The following is a 21,878-nucleotide window of genomic DNA, read 5'->3' on the forward strand; positions in this document are numbered from 1 at the left end:
TGATACAATTAACGATGGGCTGAAATCCATTCATGTGCTTCGGTCTTGGGGTCCAGGTGTTGCTCACGGCGGCTCACTTTCACGGCTAATTGGGACGTTTTAAATGGCTGCTAATGGGAGGGGGGGGGGGGATCTGCACACACTGGCAGACAAAAAGACATTTTTTTTACAGACTATAAAGTTTGGTTCCACATGTTCGGATTGACTTTACATGCCCGCAACCACAAATTGCAGTAATGACTGTAGACTTTGACTCATTCAACTCCCCCACACACACACACACACACACCAAAGCAACACTGCAGCTGCGAAACCCTTAACTCACTTACTCTCGTTTACACGTATCTTCTATATTATTGCAGTGCACATTCTCCAGCTCTTCTAACTTCCCTCACACACACACACCCACACACACACACACACACATACATTTAGACTGCGTGCACACACGTACACACAGTAGGCTGTCTGTGTGTTTCCTCCTCTCCCCCGTGACGGTGGGCTTTGAAGACTGCTACAGGGAGCTCTGGCCCACTTGGACTTAATCCTATTAATGGCTGCTGTCAATCACGCTGTTGTGGAGGAAAAACTGCCGCCACATGTGCAAACACACGCACACACACACTCAAGCATCTTCTTGTACACATACCTGCCGACAAGCATGTGCACAGATGATATACTTTGAACACCGAAATACTGTACACCCGTGGAGACACAGATCCTCCTTAAAAAAACACACACATAAACAGTCGAGCACACACACACACACACACACACACACACACACACACACGAAGTGTTCACAGGCCGCCACTTAGACACACGCAAACACAGAGGGCTTTGCCTCAACACGGAGAGATGAGTTTCAGTCAAAGGTATTTGCATCAATGTCTAAAGAATAAGTCGACATATGCAAATGGTGCTGTTTATACTGAGCGGGGATTAGTTGAAACAAAGACAGTTTAGACACACAGCAGAGAGCAGCTCCGTCTTTCCCGCAGAGCTGCGTCTTGTCATCATTTCAGGGTTACGTGGAGACAAATAAAAGAAAAGGAAAGCATAGAATTGTTTTTTTGGGACAAAAGTCACAGAAAAAAACATTTCACATTGTTCACAGGTGAGGCTCTTTTCATGGTATTCGTTGACAAGAAAACAAAAGAAAACAACATCCTTCCGCTACGCAATACTTTCCGTCAGAGATGCACAGATTGTGATTTTCTTGCCGCAAAAGTCTGACCGGCCGAGGGCGATTTTTTCTGATTCCAATTTCCTAATAACTACGACAGCGAGGCTTAATACTTTTTATTTTTTTTACCACTGAACGGAAATAGTCCAAAAAATATATTATTATTATTTCAATCCTCAAAAAAATTCTATATGCTATCTTTTTACTTTGTTAGTTTTATCTATAGTGGTTATTTGCATAGAATACACAATTCAAATGATTTGTGGCGATAGTGTTAACAAGTTAAACGGATCACAGTTCCCTTTCTAATATCGGTTTTGCTGTGAAAATATCTCCTTGAAACAAATGGATTTATTCAAGTTCCTCACCAAAAAAACTAAATTCTACAAGCTTAGAATTGAAAAATACATTTCAAATGCCCATGGTCATCCTAACAAAGAACCCCAGTACTATGGTGTGTTTTGGACGATTACAGGAAAAAACATCTGCAATATTTATTGAGGCAACTTCTTTCGTTGGGTTCCTTTTTCAATAGTCCCAAGGGAGGAAGGTCCCTGACCAGAAGTTCGCCTCAATGAAATTACACAGGCTGAAGTGGGCGGATGCTTTTCCATCATACGTTAAGTCCAACCAGCCTTTAGCTGGTGAGCAAAAACTACTTGTTTTTGGACAACAACGGAGCACTGTAGCATAGCGGAAGAAGCTATATTTGGCTACACAGGCAGTATTTGTTACTAGGATCAAGTCATTGTTGGTACATTTTTTTTAATGGGATTTATTGACAGCAAGAAAAAACTAAATATCCTTTCAAAAATCATAACTCTGGTGGATATTGTTTGTTCTAACTCCACATCGCAGACACCAGCACTGGTTTGGCGATCAGAGTGAGAGATCACCTTTTAAAATCTCTCTCCCCTTCTCTCTCGCCTTCTCCTCCTTTTCCATCCATCCACCTCCTTCGCCACTCTCTCGTTGTTGGCCCAAATGTAAAAATCGATTGCCTTTTGTCTCAGCCCCCCCCCCCCCCCCCCCTGCCCGACGCCCCCGAGGCAATGAGAGTGTCTGAATAAGATCGCCCGAGCTGTCTGCTGCTGCCAGGTTTCTGTCACCCACTCCTAGACGACTAATGACAGACACATTAACATGCGCTCGCCGGCTCACACCTTAACGGCCTGTGTGCGGAGACGGAGGGGTAAACATCGGCGGCTTTACGCGTCTGTATCAGAAGAGGTGCTGCGTGACTGCACATGATTGTTTGTGTGCAGAGAAAAAAAAAAAAAAAGACAGATTCAAACAGTGCATGTTTTATAGGTGAGGCAGCTGATATAAATAGATGAATCAAACGGTGACAGATGAGACAGGACAGAGCATTTACTGCAGCGTATGAAGGCAAGAGTGGCTTTTAATTGGAATACAGATAGACCCCTTATTTGAATCTCGTGTGTGTTTGTGCCATAATGCTCTCTTTATACCCTGTAAGGCAACACTGTACGACATCTGATCCAAAGCCAGTCTAGACAGCTGCCGTACAATACGGCGTATTGATCCGCTCGCGCTTCGGTTAACCCCCCTTTCTTCACAAATTCACATTCGTGCTCACGGAGGCGGACGTGACGTGGCCATTGTGAAACTAATAAACGAACACTCCTATGAACAGAATTATGACCCACTGCCCTAAGCGCTCCCCCTCACACACACACACACACACACACACACACACACACACACACAAAAAGTTCCTCAAATCTTCAGCCCCTACTGAGACACACATCCTATCTGAATGTGTGCTTAAAGTATAATCACAGCCTGCAGTGATGTACGTGTGTGTGTGTTCATTAGAAAGGACATTTTCAGTAAATGTCACTTATATATCAGTCTTATCTCTGAGCTAGCGCCTGTCCTTATCAATGTAGTTCCCTCAGGTACAGTCATCACTCACCGCATGTATGTGTGTGTTGTGGTGAAGGGCAGTATTAAAATAGGGCCCGGCCAGAGTGTCATCGAGCTCATTCAGATTCTTTGCCGCATTCGTGTAACCATGACGCTCCCCCAGCCAATGACAGCGCAAAGGGGGAAGGAGGACAGGGTTGCTATGGTTATCGTGACAGGGAGAGCAAAGGGAGGTGATGGCGTGCCTCGCTTTTCAGGGATGTTCGGAGGCCTGATTGTTGGGCGGTCGTGCGCTCGCCGCGTGTTTGCGCGTTTGCTTTTGAGAAATGATTCGGAAAGGCCTTGACAGGATGAATTCGTCAATGAAAAGGAAAGTGACAGAACAACAAGCAGTCACGATCACCGGGCCTGTATATACACAAACTGCAGACTTAATATATTCTATTTGTTTATTCGACAGGGACAATGCATATCATGTATATTGCACCTGATATAGCTTAAATTCTCAGTCGTGGTCCTTGGGTAGGGGTAGCCTGTGACAATATGAGGTGAATATGAAATGAAACAATAAAAACGACACTGCGATCGCAGCAGGGCTAGGGGATGACAAAGGCGTACAACACGAGCGAGAGCACCTCGGCTGATAACCTATCCATCTATCAAGGGAGGACGGCTGGTGCTCCCAGGACTCGTTGCTCTCAGGAACAGAGAATAACAACATCCAGGCTTCACCACAACAACCGAAGTCCCTGGGGCCATCCAGCCCGAGAGCATCGATAGCACGGCCTTATAATCACAAGACAATTTGTAGAGTGTTAATAAACACATGATTAAAAGGATGAGGACAAAATGAAGAGCCATTTGTATTGCATTCGTAATCGGATGACGGTGGAGTTTTATGGCATAGAAGCAGAAGTTATATAAGGCTGTGACCACAAAGTCAATAACTGATGGGAGGATAAGACAGGGTACCAGAATGTAGATTCATAGGGTTTGTTAGGAAAGATAAAAAATAACTCCAGCATTATCTTTTAACCCATTCATGAAAATCAACAAATAAAACATCAGAAATAGTTTTAAGTAATTTATTAAATTCAACAATGTTTTAATGGTATACTCTTCCAACTATAGAAAGGTGTACGAGTGCGGATCTCTGCCAGGTGTGTCTGCAATGACCACATCTGTATCGGCCCAAAACTGGCCAACTCCCCGTCTAGACACCAGTGGGCTGTGAAGCGTCATAAAACACACTTCATTCCAATTAAAAAAAGAAGCACCGATGTAAGCACGCAATCAGCTCCAAGTGGTCGGAAAAGATATTTCATACAATCGTGCCAAAAACAAACCTCGTCAAGCTGTCTGACTGCGTAGCTGCGAGTAGCAGTGATGTTCTCAGCACTGTGTGAGTCGCCGCGACCACATGCAGCCATAACTGGCCACCCAAATGACTCTGCAACAGAGATTAGCCGTGGACAGACACAGAGGTGCACACTCACACACACACACACGCACACGCCTGATCGCATGATCATCCTGGCCGAGATGACAAAGATACCCGTTGTTCATGTTCTTAAGGAAACATTCTGATTGATATTTACCGCATTCAGCACCGACTTGACACAATAAACCGCATGAGATCCATATCACATTACAGCCAAGAGGGACCTTTTTCACAGCAGACATTTCGACTCGTCACAGCAGGAAAAGCACAGGTGTCATCGATAACTTTAAAAACGACTGCATTCAGGGTTTCAGGGTCCAGGTATTGTGTGTGACGGCTCAGTGTCATGGCTCACTGGGACACTGAGCCATCCTGAAACAAAATGTGTGTCACCTGCACTTTTACCGCCGTGACAAGCCAAAAAAGTCTTACGGTGACAGCGGCACCTGCTGCAAGGTGAGGCATCCCAGAGGCGCTTTCTCCCGAAGCACTCTTTGTTTTGTATTATCTACAGTTGCATTTTGTGATTGCAGTGTTTATTGTCTTGGGACTTTTAAGAGCACAGGGCTGTTCATATCCCATGTCTCTCTGCACCACAGGTGAGGACTGTGGTGCGGAAGCTGCTGCCGTCTGCCTTTGTGAACATCGCCAGACGTTCAGGTCATAAGATATCTAGACGTGATTAGTCAATGGAAGCTTGATTGCTGTTTGGTCTTGCAGATGTTTCATCATCCGAGAGCCTTCATCATCAAACAAGCAATGGAGCAAAGCAACAGCAGGAAATAAAATAAATAAATAAAAAAAGATCTGGGGCAGATCAGTAGCTCCAATCTCATTGGAACTACTGACATGTTAACTCTCCCTGCTTCAGTACAGTAAGAGTGGATGTTTGCATCAAATTTGGAACTCCTGAGAATAACGAGGCATTGCCATCTTTAGATTCATCTCGGCACCACTAAAAAAAGCCAGGCAATTTACTCTCTATCTGGAGTGATGTCTAAAACTGCTAACTGCAAAACAGTAATTACCAAGTCGACTCACTCGCGACAGTGGACATGCCCTGATAAATATTCGTCCGTGGTGTTATCGTTTTCATATAGTGTGGATAATTAGTTGATATGACAAGGGTACAAATGCAGTCTTAGTGGAACACAATCTGTGCTTGTACAATTTAGTCCTCCAGTGCACATTTTTCAAAGGACAGCTCCACAAATAGTGTGTGTTTTCAGCGGGTATCATCAAGCGATCCTCTTTTGTGTGTCCAGCCTTCGGCCGCGCCCCGATCCCCATGGCGGTGGTGCGGAGGGAGCTCTCCTGCGAGTCCTACCCCATCGAGCTGCGCTGCCCGGGCACGGACGTCATCATGATCGAGAGCGCCAACTACGGCCGCACCGACGACAAGATCTGCGACTCTGACCCCGCCCAGATGGAGAACACCCGCTGCTACCTGCCCGACGCGTACAAGATCATGTCGCTCAGGTCAGTGTATGTGTGTGTGTGTGTGTTTGTGTGTGGGTGAAAGCGAAGAGAAAGGACACACGCCTGTCTAATGTAGTGTAACGGGGGGGGGGGGGGTAAAAAATAAGAAATAAGAGGAGAAAGGTGATGGAAATTCTGTGGAAAGCGGCGTAACCCGTGAGTCACGCACCCTCTCTGTTCCTGTTCATGCGGTACAGCGACCATACAGCTGTAGAAACCTTATCACACAATGGGAGTTGCTCAAGTAACACTTCCTCTACAGCTGGCCCGTGTGATAGCCTCCTCTCCTGACAGTGCCATTAGGAGCTCAGCAGCCGAAGACAGACAGAGGGCTCCTCAGAGTCAGCAGTATAGCATTGAACAGGGGTTACAATACATCGTTTTGATGTTAAAAATTCAGCGTAACACCAAATACCACATACCGCAATATCAATATTGAGACAAAATTGTAGAGTTGACTATTGTATGCTTCTACAAAATGTTTAATTATAAGATTTTTGATAAAATAGTCATCACTGATGTGGATATACTGACTACGTGGGATCAGGTCTGTGTTGCCCTTTGTTGAAGTTGGTGTAATATATGTCCATTCCACACAATGTGATTGGTTGACATATTTGTTTCATGGATGCGAAAGAAAGCTAAAAAAAAAAAAATGTTCCCAAAAAAAAGAACTTTTCGGCTGCATGATATTCACATTTTGGGTGAAACTAGTCATGACGAAACAGCAATTCAAATTATTGACAGCTAAAAAAAAAAAAAGCTCGGTCAACAGTGACAGGTACGACTAGAACGGCATACATCATACCTACAACCTATACGCGGTGCAGGTATGATCATGAGCGCGAGCTGAAAAATAATAGCAAAACAAAAATAGCGACGAGGGGAAAGCAATGCTCTGTGTAATGAGAACGTCCGTATATAAATTATTCACTGACGTCACCATTAGTATCTCTATCTTTTCACGCGTCACCCAACTTTCAGTGCTCTTTTCCTGTCCCAGTATTGCTGCTGTCGTCTTCCTCTCTCTCTCCATCGAACCACCTGTCTCTGTTCTGTGGCAGCGCTCTGATTGCGATTGCTCTGGCCTGGCTCGGCCTCCTCTCCGCTCGCTCCGGCAGCTGCAGCTTGTGTGTCCCTAGCCATCCATAATTTATACACATGCGTCCACACACACACACACACATACACACACACACACAGATACTCACAGCATGTGCCACACACAGCATACACTGCCCAGGGGCTACACCAGATTTTAAGCTCCAATTAGCAGAGCCAGAGGCCAGACTTAATCTTGAGGGATCCTCCGCGGAGGAGACTCAGACTGGATAAAACTGTTTATCACATATATTTTCCGTGCGTGTTTGTTGCAAGACTGAGCCTGTTTGTGTCTGTGCCTATAATGCTGCAATGCTCATGCGTTTTAAAGCACCGGCGTTACGTTGAGGCGAAATCCTTGAGTGTGTGCTCATGCTTGTTAATGTGCACTGGAGGCTGTGTTGGGGGCTTGTGTGTCCGTGCGTGCATTTCAATATATTTTTTTTAGCTCTTTCTCATACCCCCTCTTCGTCAGTGTGCTTCGGCCCGACTGCCTTCCACTCTCTCATTCCCTCTATGTCTGTAGCGTCTCTGGTTTTTTTCGATCCCCAGCTCAACTGGCTGATAAAATCAGAGCATGTTCCGTCTGCCCAGTGTTTCCTCAGTGTCACATTCTCCCTTTTGTTTTCCTCTCCACCACTCTCCAAGGCCAGGGTGTGTGTGTGTGTGTGTGTGTGTGTGTGTGTGTGTGTGTGTGTGTGCACGCCCCACACCACATAATTGGTCTTGATATCAAAGCCTCATATCTCCAGAGGGTCTCACAAGGCTTCTCAGGCTACCTACAGAGGACCCGATAGCGCTGCATTTCCCCGATTATCTCCCCATTGGGACACACTGGGTTGAAGGGGAAACGAAGCAGCGGCCATGAAAGTTCCGCTTAATCTGTTTTAGCGATATGCCGGCCCCAGTTCAATGACTCACTCTGTTCTTATCGTGTTTTGAACTGAGATGCCTCTATTTCAAAATGGCTCCTGAGCATTCTTTGTCTTAAGGTTGCAGCTCACTTCTATGTTGTTTTCCGTTTTACCCTTATTATTTAAAGCAGCTGTATTCTACATTCAGAGCATTAATATTGCAGCAAACCAAAATTTGCTATGTAAGATATAGTGGAGTAATGTCTACCAGACCAGACAATGAAGTCGCTCTCTTTTTGTGTTTGTTGTTATCCAATCTCCTCCTTGCTTTGTTGACATAGCCGGGCCGTCCAGGCGTTCTTTGCACGCGTGTTAGCGTGCCCCGCTGGCTAGCTCGCGGCCACCGCTCTGCACTGCTCTCACACGGCGGTTACAGCCGATAGCGCCACCTCGACCGGCTGCAGTGTGGAGGAAGTGTAGCACCAAGTCTTCGGTAACCGCTCAGGTTAACGCCGTAAGCATTTACATTTTGCAACGTTAGCACCGTTAGCTGTGAGACGCCGGCGACAACCTCCTGCTCTGCCGAGTGAAGCTTCTCTCTATTGACCAGCAGGGGGAGACTCGTCCTGTGCAAAAATAAATCAGACTGTATCGAAGTCTATGAGAAAATGACCCACTTGATTTATTACTTCAGTAAACATTGTGAACATGAGTTTATGATCTAAAGCTAGTTTCAAGTCTTCTTCAATATGGCAATACACAAAGCAGGGTAGGCTTTAGGGCGGGCTTACTGTGATTGACAGTTCGCTGCCACTACGTCACAACTCCGCATTCCAAATATGGCAACTTCCGTTCATCGGTTGCAAAAAACAACAACATGCCGTCCACAAACCAATGGGTGACGTCACAATGACTACGTCCACATCTCATATACAGTCTGTGGTTGAGAGCCGTTCAGACGCAATTGAAATGCTCCCAAAGTCGGATCCTGCACTTTAAATTAAGAAAATGTACACATGTTTCCTATATTTATTGTTTTATTAAGTTCAACCCAAGCGCCGCTGCACTCTAGGTGTGTTTCCCAAAAAATAAATGTATCACTTTCACTGTTGTTTTTTCCAAGCGGCTGAGTTGGCTACAGCCGAGGGTGTGGCTGGGTTGAAGTGTCACTGGGGGAGAAAAGTTAGCGACGTCAAGACAACTGAAGAATCACAAGGTTTGGCCTGTTCCATTGTACACGGGCATTTTGACTGGGAGCCAAAATGTTGCCATGCCTCCCAAGTTATAGCGATCCGCTGACATAAAAGTGACTTAATGCGCTCCTTGTCCCTTTACTGATACCGGAGCGCTTTCGCTGGCCTTCTCTCTCCATCTCACGCATCCTTTCGGGTACTTGAGGCTGGAAGGAGCAGACACTGTGAACAATGTGACAGTGCCCCTCCTCCCTCCCCCCCCAACACCTCTTTACCGTCTCTCCCAACGTGTCCCCTTGTTTGCACATGTCCCTTTCTTTCTCTCTCCTGCTCCATCCTTCCCCCCTTGAAGAAGTCCCTCAACGCAAAGAGAAACCACGTTGACAAGAAAGACAAGGGAGTTGCCTCCCCCATCCCTCCCTCTGCTTTTGGAAGTGTTAAATAACAACGTCTTTCATTTATTATTCTCCTATCCGTCAAGCTCTTCATATCTCCATTTTTTGGCACTCCATTTTTTCCCCCTCCCCTCATTCCTTAAATTGCTTCTCATCCTCTCTGTCACTTTTCCTTTCTCCCTCACCATCTGTTTTTCGTTTTCGATTCCCTTTTCTTTATTTTTCCCCCCCCAGCCCAGGGGGAAAGGTGAGGCTGCGGCTGAAGTCCAGGGGGCTGCAGCATGTTATCTGCATGTTACAGCATGTTTTCTAAAACTAAGCATCGTCCTGACCAAATGCACAGCTGGTTGCAGAATTAGATGATCCCCCAGCCTGCAGCAGCAGCAGCCCCACCCCCCCTCTCCCCCCTTCCCCTCGGGCAACCATAGGTGCACAATCGCTGCAAACCCACAGCTATGCGCCAGCCCTGTGTGCACATGCGCCAATGAGTACGCACGCATGCCTTCACCAACGGGCTCAAAGAGAAATTGAGAGAGTTGCTCATCAGGTCCCGAGCACGGTCAACTTCTTCTGGCAGCCTGTCTCTTTGGAACCGAGTCTCGGCCTTCAAAGCAACCGGGCTAGTGTGCTAGCTCGTGAACGTGTGTGCGTGTGTGTGTAATGTATGTGCACGCAGATGCGTCCATCCAGGCTGGTGAGCGAGCCCTTTGAACCATTTCACGAGGGATCCTAAAGAAAACCTCTGAAGTTCTTTTCCTTTGACTCTCTGAATTATAGGAAACCTCTTGAATCATAGACTGCGATCTAGTGCTGGCCGTGCACTGCAACCATTGAACTATGTCAAACAGTCTGCCGCTTTTTATATATATATATTTTTTTCCCCGGCGCATTCCTGCACTTCATCCGTCCTCCACGTTTGATTCTAATCTATCTCTGTAAACACAGATGGAGAAATGAGAGCTCTAAACCTTACATCAATCTTACATTTTTGATCATTATTCCAGCACAGTGACTCCAAGAACAAAAACAACATTATCTGCTAAATTGGAGCTTTGCGCCGAGGCTGCGGCTACTGTGTGTTTTGCGTGTGTGTGTGATGTCTTGCAGAGGTGGACTCACCAGGATATTTACAATTATTAGGGGTGTAACAATACGCATATTCGTATTGAACCGTTCGGTACGAGGCTCACGGTTCGGTACGCATGACGAACCGAATACGTTTGAATACGTTGGTTTTTTAAAAAAAACCTTTATTTAACCAGGTAGTCCCATTGAGATTAAAAATCTCTTTTGCAAGATGTAAGTAACAATACAAGATGTAAGCAAGATGTAAGTAACAATACTGCATAACATTAAGGAGCAGTTTTTGTTTTTTATGCTGATGTGTTGCTAAGAAGACACCCCAGAAGATGGGTCACTCAGGTATAGTTCCATCATTGTTCAAAGTCAAAGAATAACTTTATGATGTTAGTTGTAATGAATAAATATATTTTAAAATCAAGTACATTTCTCTGGCATTTATAGTTTTCTACTGTACTGAACCGTGGCTCCACTGTATCGTACCGAACCCAACCGTGAATTTTGTGACCCGTTACACCCCTACGTTACAATTATGTCTCATTATTATCTCTCCCGACTGTTTTTCTGTCTCAGCCTGCTCGCTCTTCGTCTCTCCTCTCCCCATTAACTACCATGCTTCCCCGCTGAAGGAGGTCATATCTGGAAATGTCCTATTTAATGTGTGTGTGCGTGTGTGTGTGTGTGTGTGTGTGTGTGTGCGTGCCACACAATCACCACGGTTACAGGAGATGCCCTGCGGCACCCTGGGGGCCCAACTGTCACCCTTGCTCAGTGCGGTAATTAGGGCCCACACACATGCATGCAAATGTACACATACACACACACACAGATAGATGCATATATCTAGAGAACTTAGAAGTGCAGGCACACTTAAAGATGGAGAGATTCCGGCACACAGTCGGTCCTGAAATATTCAAATATTCAAGTTTTTTCTGTTTTTTTTAAGCTCGTCATGACAAAATATCACTGCCCCTTACACGTAGAGCTGCGTTCTCCATCCGCCCGCTCGCGCACCGTTTTGTTTTCCCCACCCTGACTGACAGCTGTGGCGCTCTGCCCGAGCCTCTGTACTTCCACATATCAAAGTCCCCGCCGTCTGACCCGTTTCCTGCCGACACCGCAGTTCTGCTAACCTTAGTTATCATGCTTCGCCGAGCACCTAAGCCGCACGGCTGCCTGAGAACGGTTTCAGGAAAGGTCTCGATGCCGCTCTCTCTCTCTCTCTCTCTCGCTCTCTCTCTCTCTCACATACAAACACACACACGCACACATAAAGCCTGACACATCCAGAGACTAGCATGTGAATCAGCGCCTCAGACAAGTAGACAGTGACTGACTTGATACTTTGACATTGACGTGCATAACTAAACCAGGACACATGTAACGGCCCTCCTGCCCACACACACATGCACACACACATACACACACATGTGCATATACTCTTTTTTCATGTGTGCATCATGAGGTGAGTCTGACTAAATCCTGTGAGACAGTGTCTCGGTGCTCTGTCGTCCGGGGCGGCTGCGTGTCGAGCGCCTCTCTGCTTTTCGCCCAACCGAGAGCGACAGCCCGGCTGTCCGACACGCTGCTCGTCTTTTAGCTTTATGGGGGGATTTTGTGCAAGGCAGGTGGTCTTTGGTTAAACCGTGTAGAAAGACGGGACACACGGATGGAAAGGCAGGGGGAGAAACGCACGGCAGGGGAATGTTGCTGGGTGGAATCGGGAGGACGACTCCCCGAGTGTGTCCTGGAATCGGACGACGTGGAGGTTGCTATGGTTACCGGTGGAAGAGGAGAGGAGCAGGGGAGGGGAGGAGGGATTGCGGGGCTCAGAAAACTGTACTCTGCCGTGAGCCGTGCTTGCAAGAGAGAGGCCATAATGTGTTTGTGTGTTAAAACACATTAAATATTATTACCAATCCCTTGTTTTTCTTGTAAAGCAGTTCAGTAACATTAAAGATAATGTCCTGCAGACAGAATGTAACTGTGATTCACAATCACAGACAACAAAGGTCGGTTTTAAAAGGCTGAATTAACATGCTTCATATATACGACTTAGTATGCCAGAAAAAGAGTGAGTCCAGTATGACTAAAGTACCAGGATGTTCTTACTGCACCAGGTCGCATTCTGCAGCATGCAAGCCAAAATGCTTTTCTGGCTATTCCGACCCACAATCCTCTGCGCTGCAGATATATGAGCAAGAGGGTCAAAGATCAAGTGTGACGAAGCAGTATGATAATAACTGAAGGTGTACCGCATGCAGCAGTGCAAAGTTAATAGAAAAAGTATGCAGTAAGTATTCATACTCGGTTCATTCCCACCTGGCATGAAGATGGCAGGTTCTGAAGGGGGGGGGGGGGGGTGCACACACAGAGAATACATACAGTATTCATGGTACACACAGTATAGTATGCATTGTATGTTAACAATGCCACTTGAAGTGCTCAGTCAGAATGGTAGAAAAACGGGAGAGAATGACATCCTCCAGCCAAAAATATTAATAATGTAACACATTTTATTTCATTTATTATTTTATGTTTTTTCCAGTGGGGAAAAACAACATTATTCTACCTGTGGCTCGTTTGACAGGCTGCAAGAGAGCTGACAAAAACGCAGAGGAGCGTGTGGCGGTGTGTGTGTGTGTGTGTGTGTGTGTGTGTGAGTGTGTGGCGGTGTGGGAGAAAGAGAACAAGAGAGACGGATCTGTCATTTTCTTCACAAGCGTGGTGTGTTGGTGGCGTGCGCTATGCTATACCCCGGGGTAGACGTATATATATATGGACTCACACACACACACACACAAACAACACATCCCCGTCTCTTCCTCCCTTTTCTTTTACCGCCATCCAAAACCCCAGCACCACTCCTCAATTACTTACTACATCCCTGTTCGTCTGCATCCTTCCATCGTTTCCATCACTCCATTTGTCCATCTCCGGATAGCACTATACGTGTGTGTGTGTGTGTGTGTAACCACATCAGGGAGCTAATAAAGCAGAAATGAGGGCAGTAGCAGAGGAATCTCATATGTAGTGCGTGTGCGTGTGTGTGTGCGTGAGAGAGGGAGAGAGTGTACGGCCAGCCTAACAGCTTTTTATCCTGTAGCTAGATACAGTAACTCTGCTCTTTCTGCTGTCAAATGGGTTTTCCTGAACTCCCTCGGACAAAAAGAGCCCAGTGAAATCATCTCTCGCCTCTTCCTTTTGTTATTTACAGAATTTGAATTCATGTTTTTACCAACTGGTTGACTTTTCCCGGTTTTGGGATTTTAATAGAATTCAATTTTATAAAACGTATCTTCTTTTATTTAATTCAATTTAATATTTTTTGTATCGCCCAAAATCACAAATTTAGGGCTTTCCAATCTGTACACATACGACATCCTCTGTCCCAGGACCCTCACATTTGTCCATGGGAAATATTTTTAGGCTTGTAACAATACTGATACAGTGCTCGACGATAATGCTGTATAGTCTCTGTGGAACTAAATTCTGCCTAACGCTGTGTTTTTTATTGCCTCAAATCAAACTGCAGCTCCATTTCTCAACATTAAACATTGGAGAAAATATTGGAGGTATGTTATTCATGAAGAAATAATCTCTCAAGGTCACAAGATTTTATAAAGCGGAGAGAAAAAACAAAACGTATTCTTGTTTTCAGTGAACAATGTGATCACATGTGTGAATAACACTTTGTACTTTGACATAAAATCATTTATTTTCCGCTTTTTATGTTTCTGTTTCAAATATGTTCAGTCTCTGCTGAACTATCTCCATTTCCTCTTCCTCGTTCTGGGTTCATGCGTTAATCAATGTCAACAGCAGAAAAAAATGAAGTGTTTCCCATCCGTCTTCTACAAGTTCCCCCACAGTGTTAGTATTAGTCCGATCGGCATGTTCCGACTCTAACGGAGAGAGATTTCTTAATCTTCTCAACCATCGATGTTCCTGCAGGTTTGGCTGTGTTCATGCTGCAAGCCTTCAAGTTCAATTCTGATTAATTGTTCAGATCAGATTCTGGCAGTTCATATTATTTCTTCAATGTGATGTTATGTGTGGAGGAATAATACTACCAATAATAATAATACACCTGACTACCTCCATCGCAGCCGTCTTCCCTTTTTGCATTCACCAAGTGACTCCATCCAGCTCAGAATTGCCGAATACCGATTTAGACTGACGTATAAGTAGCAGGACTTTTGGCATGACTCTTCAGAATGAGGTCGCATTGCAAACAAATCAAGACATGCATCCACATGTGAAAGTGGCCGAATCCAGATTGAAGATCTGATTCCATGTGATTTGTGCCGTTAAACAGATACGAGTCACACATGTGCTGCAGTCTGAACGTAGCGTTTGCAAAGAGAAGCCAATAGAGGCTCAGTAATGCCGCTACGAAACACGTTACAAAGTATGAGCTCTGTTCTCTGTTCTTCAATATGTAAAGGTCTAATTTAAAAAAAATAAGGAAATTGGGAATATATGTTTGCAGTGCCCAATAGCCCATTCCCTATGAAATAGACATTCAATAGAGTCACGCCACTGCTCTGTAATTACATACTGTGTATAAGAAGTGAACGTAGTCACCTTGACGTCACCCATTGGTTTGTCGCCCGCCATTTTGAAGCCTAGAGTTTGGCATTTTGGACATCGCCATCTTGGTTTTTTTGCAACCAGAAGCGACATGTGAGGGCGGAGCTGAGTTCAACCAAACTCATGTTTACAATGTTTACTGAGGAAATAAATCAAGAGAGAAGTAGAGTCATCTTCTCATAGACTTCTATACAATCTGACTTCGCTTTGAAACCAGAGGAGTCGCCCCCTGCTGGCCATTAGAGAGAATGCAAGTTTTAAGACACCTCCATACCAGCTTTACTCGGCAGACCGGGAGGTTGACACCTGACAATTACAGTTCAGTGTGTCCAACAAAGATGCATATTCATGCTGAATCATACAACGTTGAACAACATCACACATAATGAGTATGTATTGCATAGTATGCGATATTGGCCGCAGCATGGGTGTTTTACAATGTTTGTACATGCGTTTGGACGCATGTACAAATTTAGAATTTAGAATTTTCCGGCTTTTGTCAGTGCGTGTTTGACACTCAGACGCCATTGCAAAGAGTTTTTGTATGTGGTAAGCATGCTCACAGTGCTGCGGATGACTCAGACGCCGTCGCGGAGCGGCCCGACTGCATTGGGATGTGGGTTCCGGAGGGCCGCGCCAAGGCTTTGTGCTTCACTCACTCTCAGACACCTCTTTTAACTCACGAGGATTAGCTCCCAGCTCTCACTCGCTCTGTAATTATATAGTTCTCCAACACATCTGCACTCGAGCACAAGCACACACGCAGCCGGACGCGCGCGCACACACACACACACGGGCAAGTATTTATTCCGTCGTACATCTGCCAGCAGACACACGCATGTTCTAGCACATATGCACGCACACACACACACTCCGTCAGCCTCATCAAACCATCAGTCGCTCGGTCGTGTTTGTACGGGGAGATGGAGACCGAGACGGAGTGACGGGAGGTCTGCCAAACAAAGTGGGGGAGAAAAAACATCAGAGACGATGACAGCGGCGGCACCCGCTGCAGCGTCGCTGCGTTCCCTCTCCCCGCCTGCCACGCCATCGACTTTTGTTAGCGAGTGGGTTTTGTTTGTGTGTCGGTGCAAGTGTTGCACGTCGCGGGGAAGAAAGCCAGCAGGCGTAGGCGGTATCCAGGCCACTGCCTTGTTTTGATGTAGTCATGCTAATTAAAAAAACATTTAAAAAAGAAGCATTTCTGCCAACACCAAGAAATACCACACAGGGAAAAAATAAAGAGCTATTTGGGTTTAAAAGAATGCGGGGGGAAACATAAGAGGTTCATGTTCTGCATCTACTTTGTGGGTCAGAGCGCAGAGAGGAGGTGAATTTGGGGGATTTTCTTTGTCTTTATGTGTTGTTGGGCTGGAATGAGAGTGAGAAAGAGACGGCGGTACTGGGGACATGAGGGAGTGTTTTTTGGATCTGACTCAGATTGCTGGCTCAGACGGAGCGGTGATGTCAGCACAGGCTTTGCTGAGGATGGAGGGATCGAGGGAGGAACAGAGGGAGGCTGGAGATGACGCCCCGAAGGGAGGCAGGAACGATGGTAAAAGTGTGGGGGGTGGGAGTGAGAGAGGATGGACACGGAGGGAGAGGGAAGCAAGTAATAAGAGGCCCGCCGCATATATCTGGGTGTGACTTCGGGAAAAAAAACTGCTGCGAAGTGGGTTTAAGGCAGATAAACACACAGTCGGAATGAGAGACAAAGACGGAGGAACGGAGAGGAATAATTCCTCGGCGGGTTCGGATGAAGACAAAGGCCGAGGGAGAAATTGGTTTCTTATCTTGGCTTAGAAGAGTGCGGGGTGACGGAAGAGAGAAAAAGGTGGTGCGGACAGTAATAGACGGAGGAAGAGGGAACGATAGCGGAGGGAGATTATGTTGAATCTTTGCACTATACCAGGGGTGTCAAACATACGGCCCGCCACGTCATTTCATGTGGCCCGCCAATCCGCCAGCAAAAAAAATAAATTAATAATTTTTATTTTTTACAAAAATTTAAAGTTAGATGTGAAAATAAAAATATCCCCATGGTCGAAATTATGAGATAGAAAGTCGAAGTGATGAGATAGCATGTGTGCCGACATTAAAACTATCACAATAGGTGGACAGGAGATGCAACAACCCATAAAGAGGATTTCCAACAAGTGATCGTGCCTTTCTCAACATGCGTACTTCTCTGCACTGAAACGTCATCAGTCTCAGCCCAAGTACTGTTCCAATTCAAAGTTCACATCGAGCCAAGCACGGTCCTAATGCCCGGATGTGGCTCGCTCTGCCCATTTTACCCGGGATGCATCGGAGGTGACTTGTCTGTACTTGGGACAGCCAAATATCCCAGAATGCATTTTGCACCAGCAACAGGAAACAATGGCGGAGGAGAAATCACACAACTGGAAGTACGTGTTGTGGAAGTCACAGATATCCCGGGAAACTAAACTCAATATGTTAGGAGTACCGTAGTTACATTTACACCGTCTTACATTTACAACCCTTTACAACCCTTTGAGGGCGACCGTGATGCTGATGTGGCCCCAGAGTGAAAATGAGTTTGACACCCCTGCACTATACCCTCTATTTTAAATAGCAGTCAATAACCTTCGGTGCTGCATGACTTAGCCGTGAAAGTCCTAGGGAGTCTTTTTGTTTTTTGGCTGGAGCATAGAGTAGAAACAAACACAAACACACACAATTACGCACAGCTAGTGCAAAAACCGAAAGTTTCTTCATTTCACATATTTATGCGTTCTGTCGGCTTCGTGCAACGACCTCGCTGCCGGGTCCGCTAGCATCCTGTCAGTTGGCTTTTTAAATTTTTGTTTCTCCCTTCTTCTTTAGAAATGAGACTTTTATTTATTTTTTATTTTTTATAATCCCACCAAGAAACACTTGTCGTGTTTTTTTTTTTTTGTCCTAAAGGTTGAGTGTGGGGAAATATTCAATCCTACACTTAACGGCCGCGGCTTTTTTTTGGGGGGGGGGGGGGGGCGGGGGGAGTACATTTTGAGAGAAACATGTAGCTCTAATCGCTTGTCGCGGCTTGATGACATCATAACTACAGGAGGGGGGTGGGGGTTTGCGCTACATGTGAGGTCATTAAATAGGTTTCTTTGCGCTCTGATTCACCATTGTGGGCCAGCCAGTCGCGTCAGACGGTCATGTGTTGCGAGCAAAGTTGCGTCTCAGTTTGTCTGTCCCTTCAACCCCCCCCCAGTCCACAACTTGCACTGATGACAGGTGACCGATGATGAAGGCAACGGGGCAAGAAATTAAAAAGCACAGAGGCGAGAAAAAAGAAGGCGAGGGAGGAGGAAAGAACAGGAGACTGGCGGGTGTTGTTATTAGAATATGACAGGCAGTGCGACACATTGGAGTTTTAAACCTTTTAAACTTCCATAACCCCCTCTCTCACTTTGACCACAGACGCCCCCGATACACACCAATACGCATGTGTGTGTGTGTGTGTGTGTGTGTGTGTGTTGGCTCTCTGTGTTTTTAAGTGAATATTGAACTGAAAATTAAGTTAGCTCTCATGCATATTCCATTATGCAAAATGGAACGATACTGTAAGAAAAGAGACTTGAGGGGTTTCGGTTCACTCGTTAAAAAATATATATATGTCTCAATGGGAGAATTTTTTTAAAAATGTAAATGTCGTCTGTTTGACAGGTGCGCCGGGAAAGTGGGACAGACGGGAGAGTTGTACTAATTGAAAGAAAATACTCGTCGGCCTTCTTGAAATGGGGCCTTTTGGTCCCGCATGTGATGCAGTTCTTCACTCGCGTTGTTTCAATGAATTATTTAAAACCAGGACGGGTCACTGAGACAAAGTGGCACTTCGGCACGCGGTGGCATTTTTCATGTCATTACGTGCATCTGTCGTGATACTTTATGGGCTCCAGCCGTCCGCCGACAAATCATCTTCTCTGCGCCTCGCAGATACTGTGGATACTTTTAAAAGCCAGCTAAAAACCCACCTGTTTAGGCTGGCGTTTGTGTAAAAGTAAACCCATGTCCTAGACCTGCTCTTAAAATATGTTTTACATTTTTATTTTATTTTAATTTTATTCTTTAACATTTTTTTTATTCACTCTGTGTAGATAATTTATTGACCCTTGGGTCACATTGTGTTTTTTATGCTTTTAAATGTCTGCTCTGTTAAGCACTTTGTGATAGTACTGTCTGTGAAAAGCGCTATATAAATAAAATTCATTCATTCATTCATTCATCTTTCCCTGTGAGGACCGGGCCTGCAGCATGTTTAATTACTATCACATAAATGTCACGTGTGCATTTTTTATAACTGCACGTCGACTGTACATGCGTGACAACACGATCCCCCACAGGCCTGTAGTGAATATACATGGTGTGCTGCCAACCCGCATCAATAAGAGTGAGGAATACTTACTTTTTGTGTGTCAGAGGAGAGGGCCCCCCCCTTGATAATTAAAATGAATTATCTGGAGTCTGGAGAAAAATAATGTTAAAGCCATATGTTATTGTTCTCACTGCTGCGCACACACACACACACACACACACACACACACACACACACACACACACACACACACACACACACACACACACACACATACACACAGCCGGCTCTTCAGTCGCCATTGTGGACCACCTTGTGCTCGAGCGAACTCAAGGATTCCATTAATGTAATGTCCACTCCAGGTACCAGTAAGGACACATTGTGTGCTCTTTTGTCAACCTAAAGGGCCCTTAAACACAGATGACTCTCGACCGTCAGGGTGAGTGGAGCGAACTGTATGAGGGGATAAAAAACATCTCGGTGTATAGACCATGTCTGTGTTCTGTTTTATCGAGTGCTTTGGCCTTCAAAAGACTCATCTGCCAGCGTCTGTTTCGGAGCATTTACTGTATCCGTGCATCTGAATGTGTTCGGCTGACATGTGTGTCTCTTCCCGTTGCAGATGCAACAACCGTACGCAGTGTGCAGTGGTGGCTGGGCCCGACGTCTTCCCCGACCCCTGCCCTGGCACATACAAGTACCTGGAGGTCCAATATGAGTGTGTCCCATACAGTAAGTCCCTTTTTTATTTTTTAGGAACTAAAAATTTGTATTTTGACAGTATTTTGACCTCTTATCTCTGTAATGGCACTACTTTTTTCAATTCATGAAAGTTATTTGTAAAAATGTAATTTCTTAAAATGTCTTATTCAGCATTGCGTTGAACTGGCTCTAGGATCTCGTGTCACTTCTGGTTGCAAAACAAAGATGCAGAGGGAAATGAATGAAAATGGGGACCATAGTACACACCAAGGAATGACATCACTGGGACTCTGTCCCCTCCTTGAATACAGTCCATGTCTTTCAGTGACAACATTCATCCTGGTTGTCAACGCAGATGTCTTTGAAATAATCTCATTTTTAAGATCTCAGTACATATTTGCTGTTTTCTAAAGTTAAATTCTGAAAACGCCTTTTAAACCGATTCATCAAAAGTCACAGTCCCTGTATATGGGAGACACCGTTCACTGGGAAACTCCAAGGGAGGAAGGACGAGAGAGACGGATGGTCTCCAATGACGGCAGATGGTGATTTGACCTTTGACTGCAAGATAACAGACTGGGAGGTCGTATTCACTGGAGTGAAACGTTCACGGGACGTAGTCGCTAAATATAACAACAACTGGGAAACTTTTTCTTTTTTGAACCAGCAGAGTTTCCCCCAAAATCTAGGTTACAGCTCATTGCATAATAAATGCATGAGGATTCAGGGTGGAGGCTGAGTGAATTAAAGACGTCTATTTGCCTTTGATGTTTATTTAACACTGCATTCCTGCTTGGAGGGTTTGTCCAAAGGCAAAGCGAAAAATGCTGCTTCTGTGTCTGTTTTTACAAAAAAAGCCAAATCTCAAGTGTTTCACTTTGTTCGACAGCAGTCATATTTGATTTTTTTTTGCCACATGTGGTGGAAAACCTTACAAAAAAAAAACATTCTGCCAAAATTATAAAACATTTATAGAGAACATGTTACTCAAAAAGTAAACAAGTTACAGGCACTGAATGTAGTAAAAAAGTCTTGTAGTCTTCCTACAATAACAAATGATTGAACAGATTTTTTTTTCTTTCGTTTCCGAGCTGCAGAAATCCCAGAAACTTTATTTTTTTGTGTCCGAGCGTACAGCCCTGGCACGACGGCGCGTGCAGACGGCCAAGGTGATCTCTCACACTGAAGCATTCAATTATGTCCGGCTAAACGGCCCTTGCCTGGCGTCTAGAATGACCAGCAGATTAAATAATAGGACTATCAGAGCCCTCTCTGGAGCAGATGGAAACACAACCTGATACCTGCTTAATGCCCCCTCCGAGTGCACGCGCGCACGCACTCGTGCGCCATACACAGCGCGAGCGTCGAGGGTGTGTGTAGGTGTGTGTTTTCTGTTCCGTTTGAAATAAAAATACAGGACTGCGCGTTTCGTAGATGAATGGCTGGAAGGAGCGGGAGCTCAGGAACAACTCGGCGCAAAAGGAAGATGAGTCGCATGCCTGTCTGAAACCAAAGTCATTAGAGAGCTCAGCTAACAGAGGTGGAGACATGGGAGGAAAAGATAGAGATGGAGAGCGATGGAGCATTGGAGAGAGAGGGAGGGAGGGAGGGAGGGAGAGAGAGCCTTTGACAGTACA

At 45.4% G+C, this 21,878-nt stretch overlaps 1 protein-coding gene across 1 annotated transcript in view; it reads left to right on the top strand.

The window, feature by feature from the left end:
• Positions 1-21,878, top strand: part of adgrl3.1 (adhesion G protein-coupled receptor L3.1) — a 117,845-nt gene that overhangs the window by 36,214 nt on the left and 59,753 nt on the right. The window contains exons 4-5 of the mRNA XM_079277853.1: positions 5,783-5,996; positions 20,162-20,271. Coding sequence (XP_079133979.1) covers positions 5,783-5,996; positions 20,162-20,271 — 324 coding nt within the window. The remainder of the gene's footprint in view (positions 1-5,782; positions 5,997-20,161; positions 20,272-21,878) is intronic.

The sequence above is a fragment of the Melanostigma gelatinosum genome (assembly GCF_949748355.1).
Source record: "Melanostigma gelatinosum genome assembly, chromosome: 11".
Taxonomy (NCBI): domain Eukaryota; kingdom Metazoa; phylum Chordata; class Actinopteri; order Perciformes; family Zoarcidae; genus Melanostigma; species Melanostigma gelatinosum.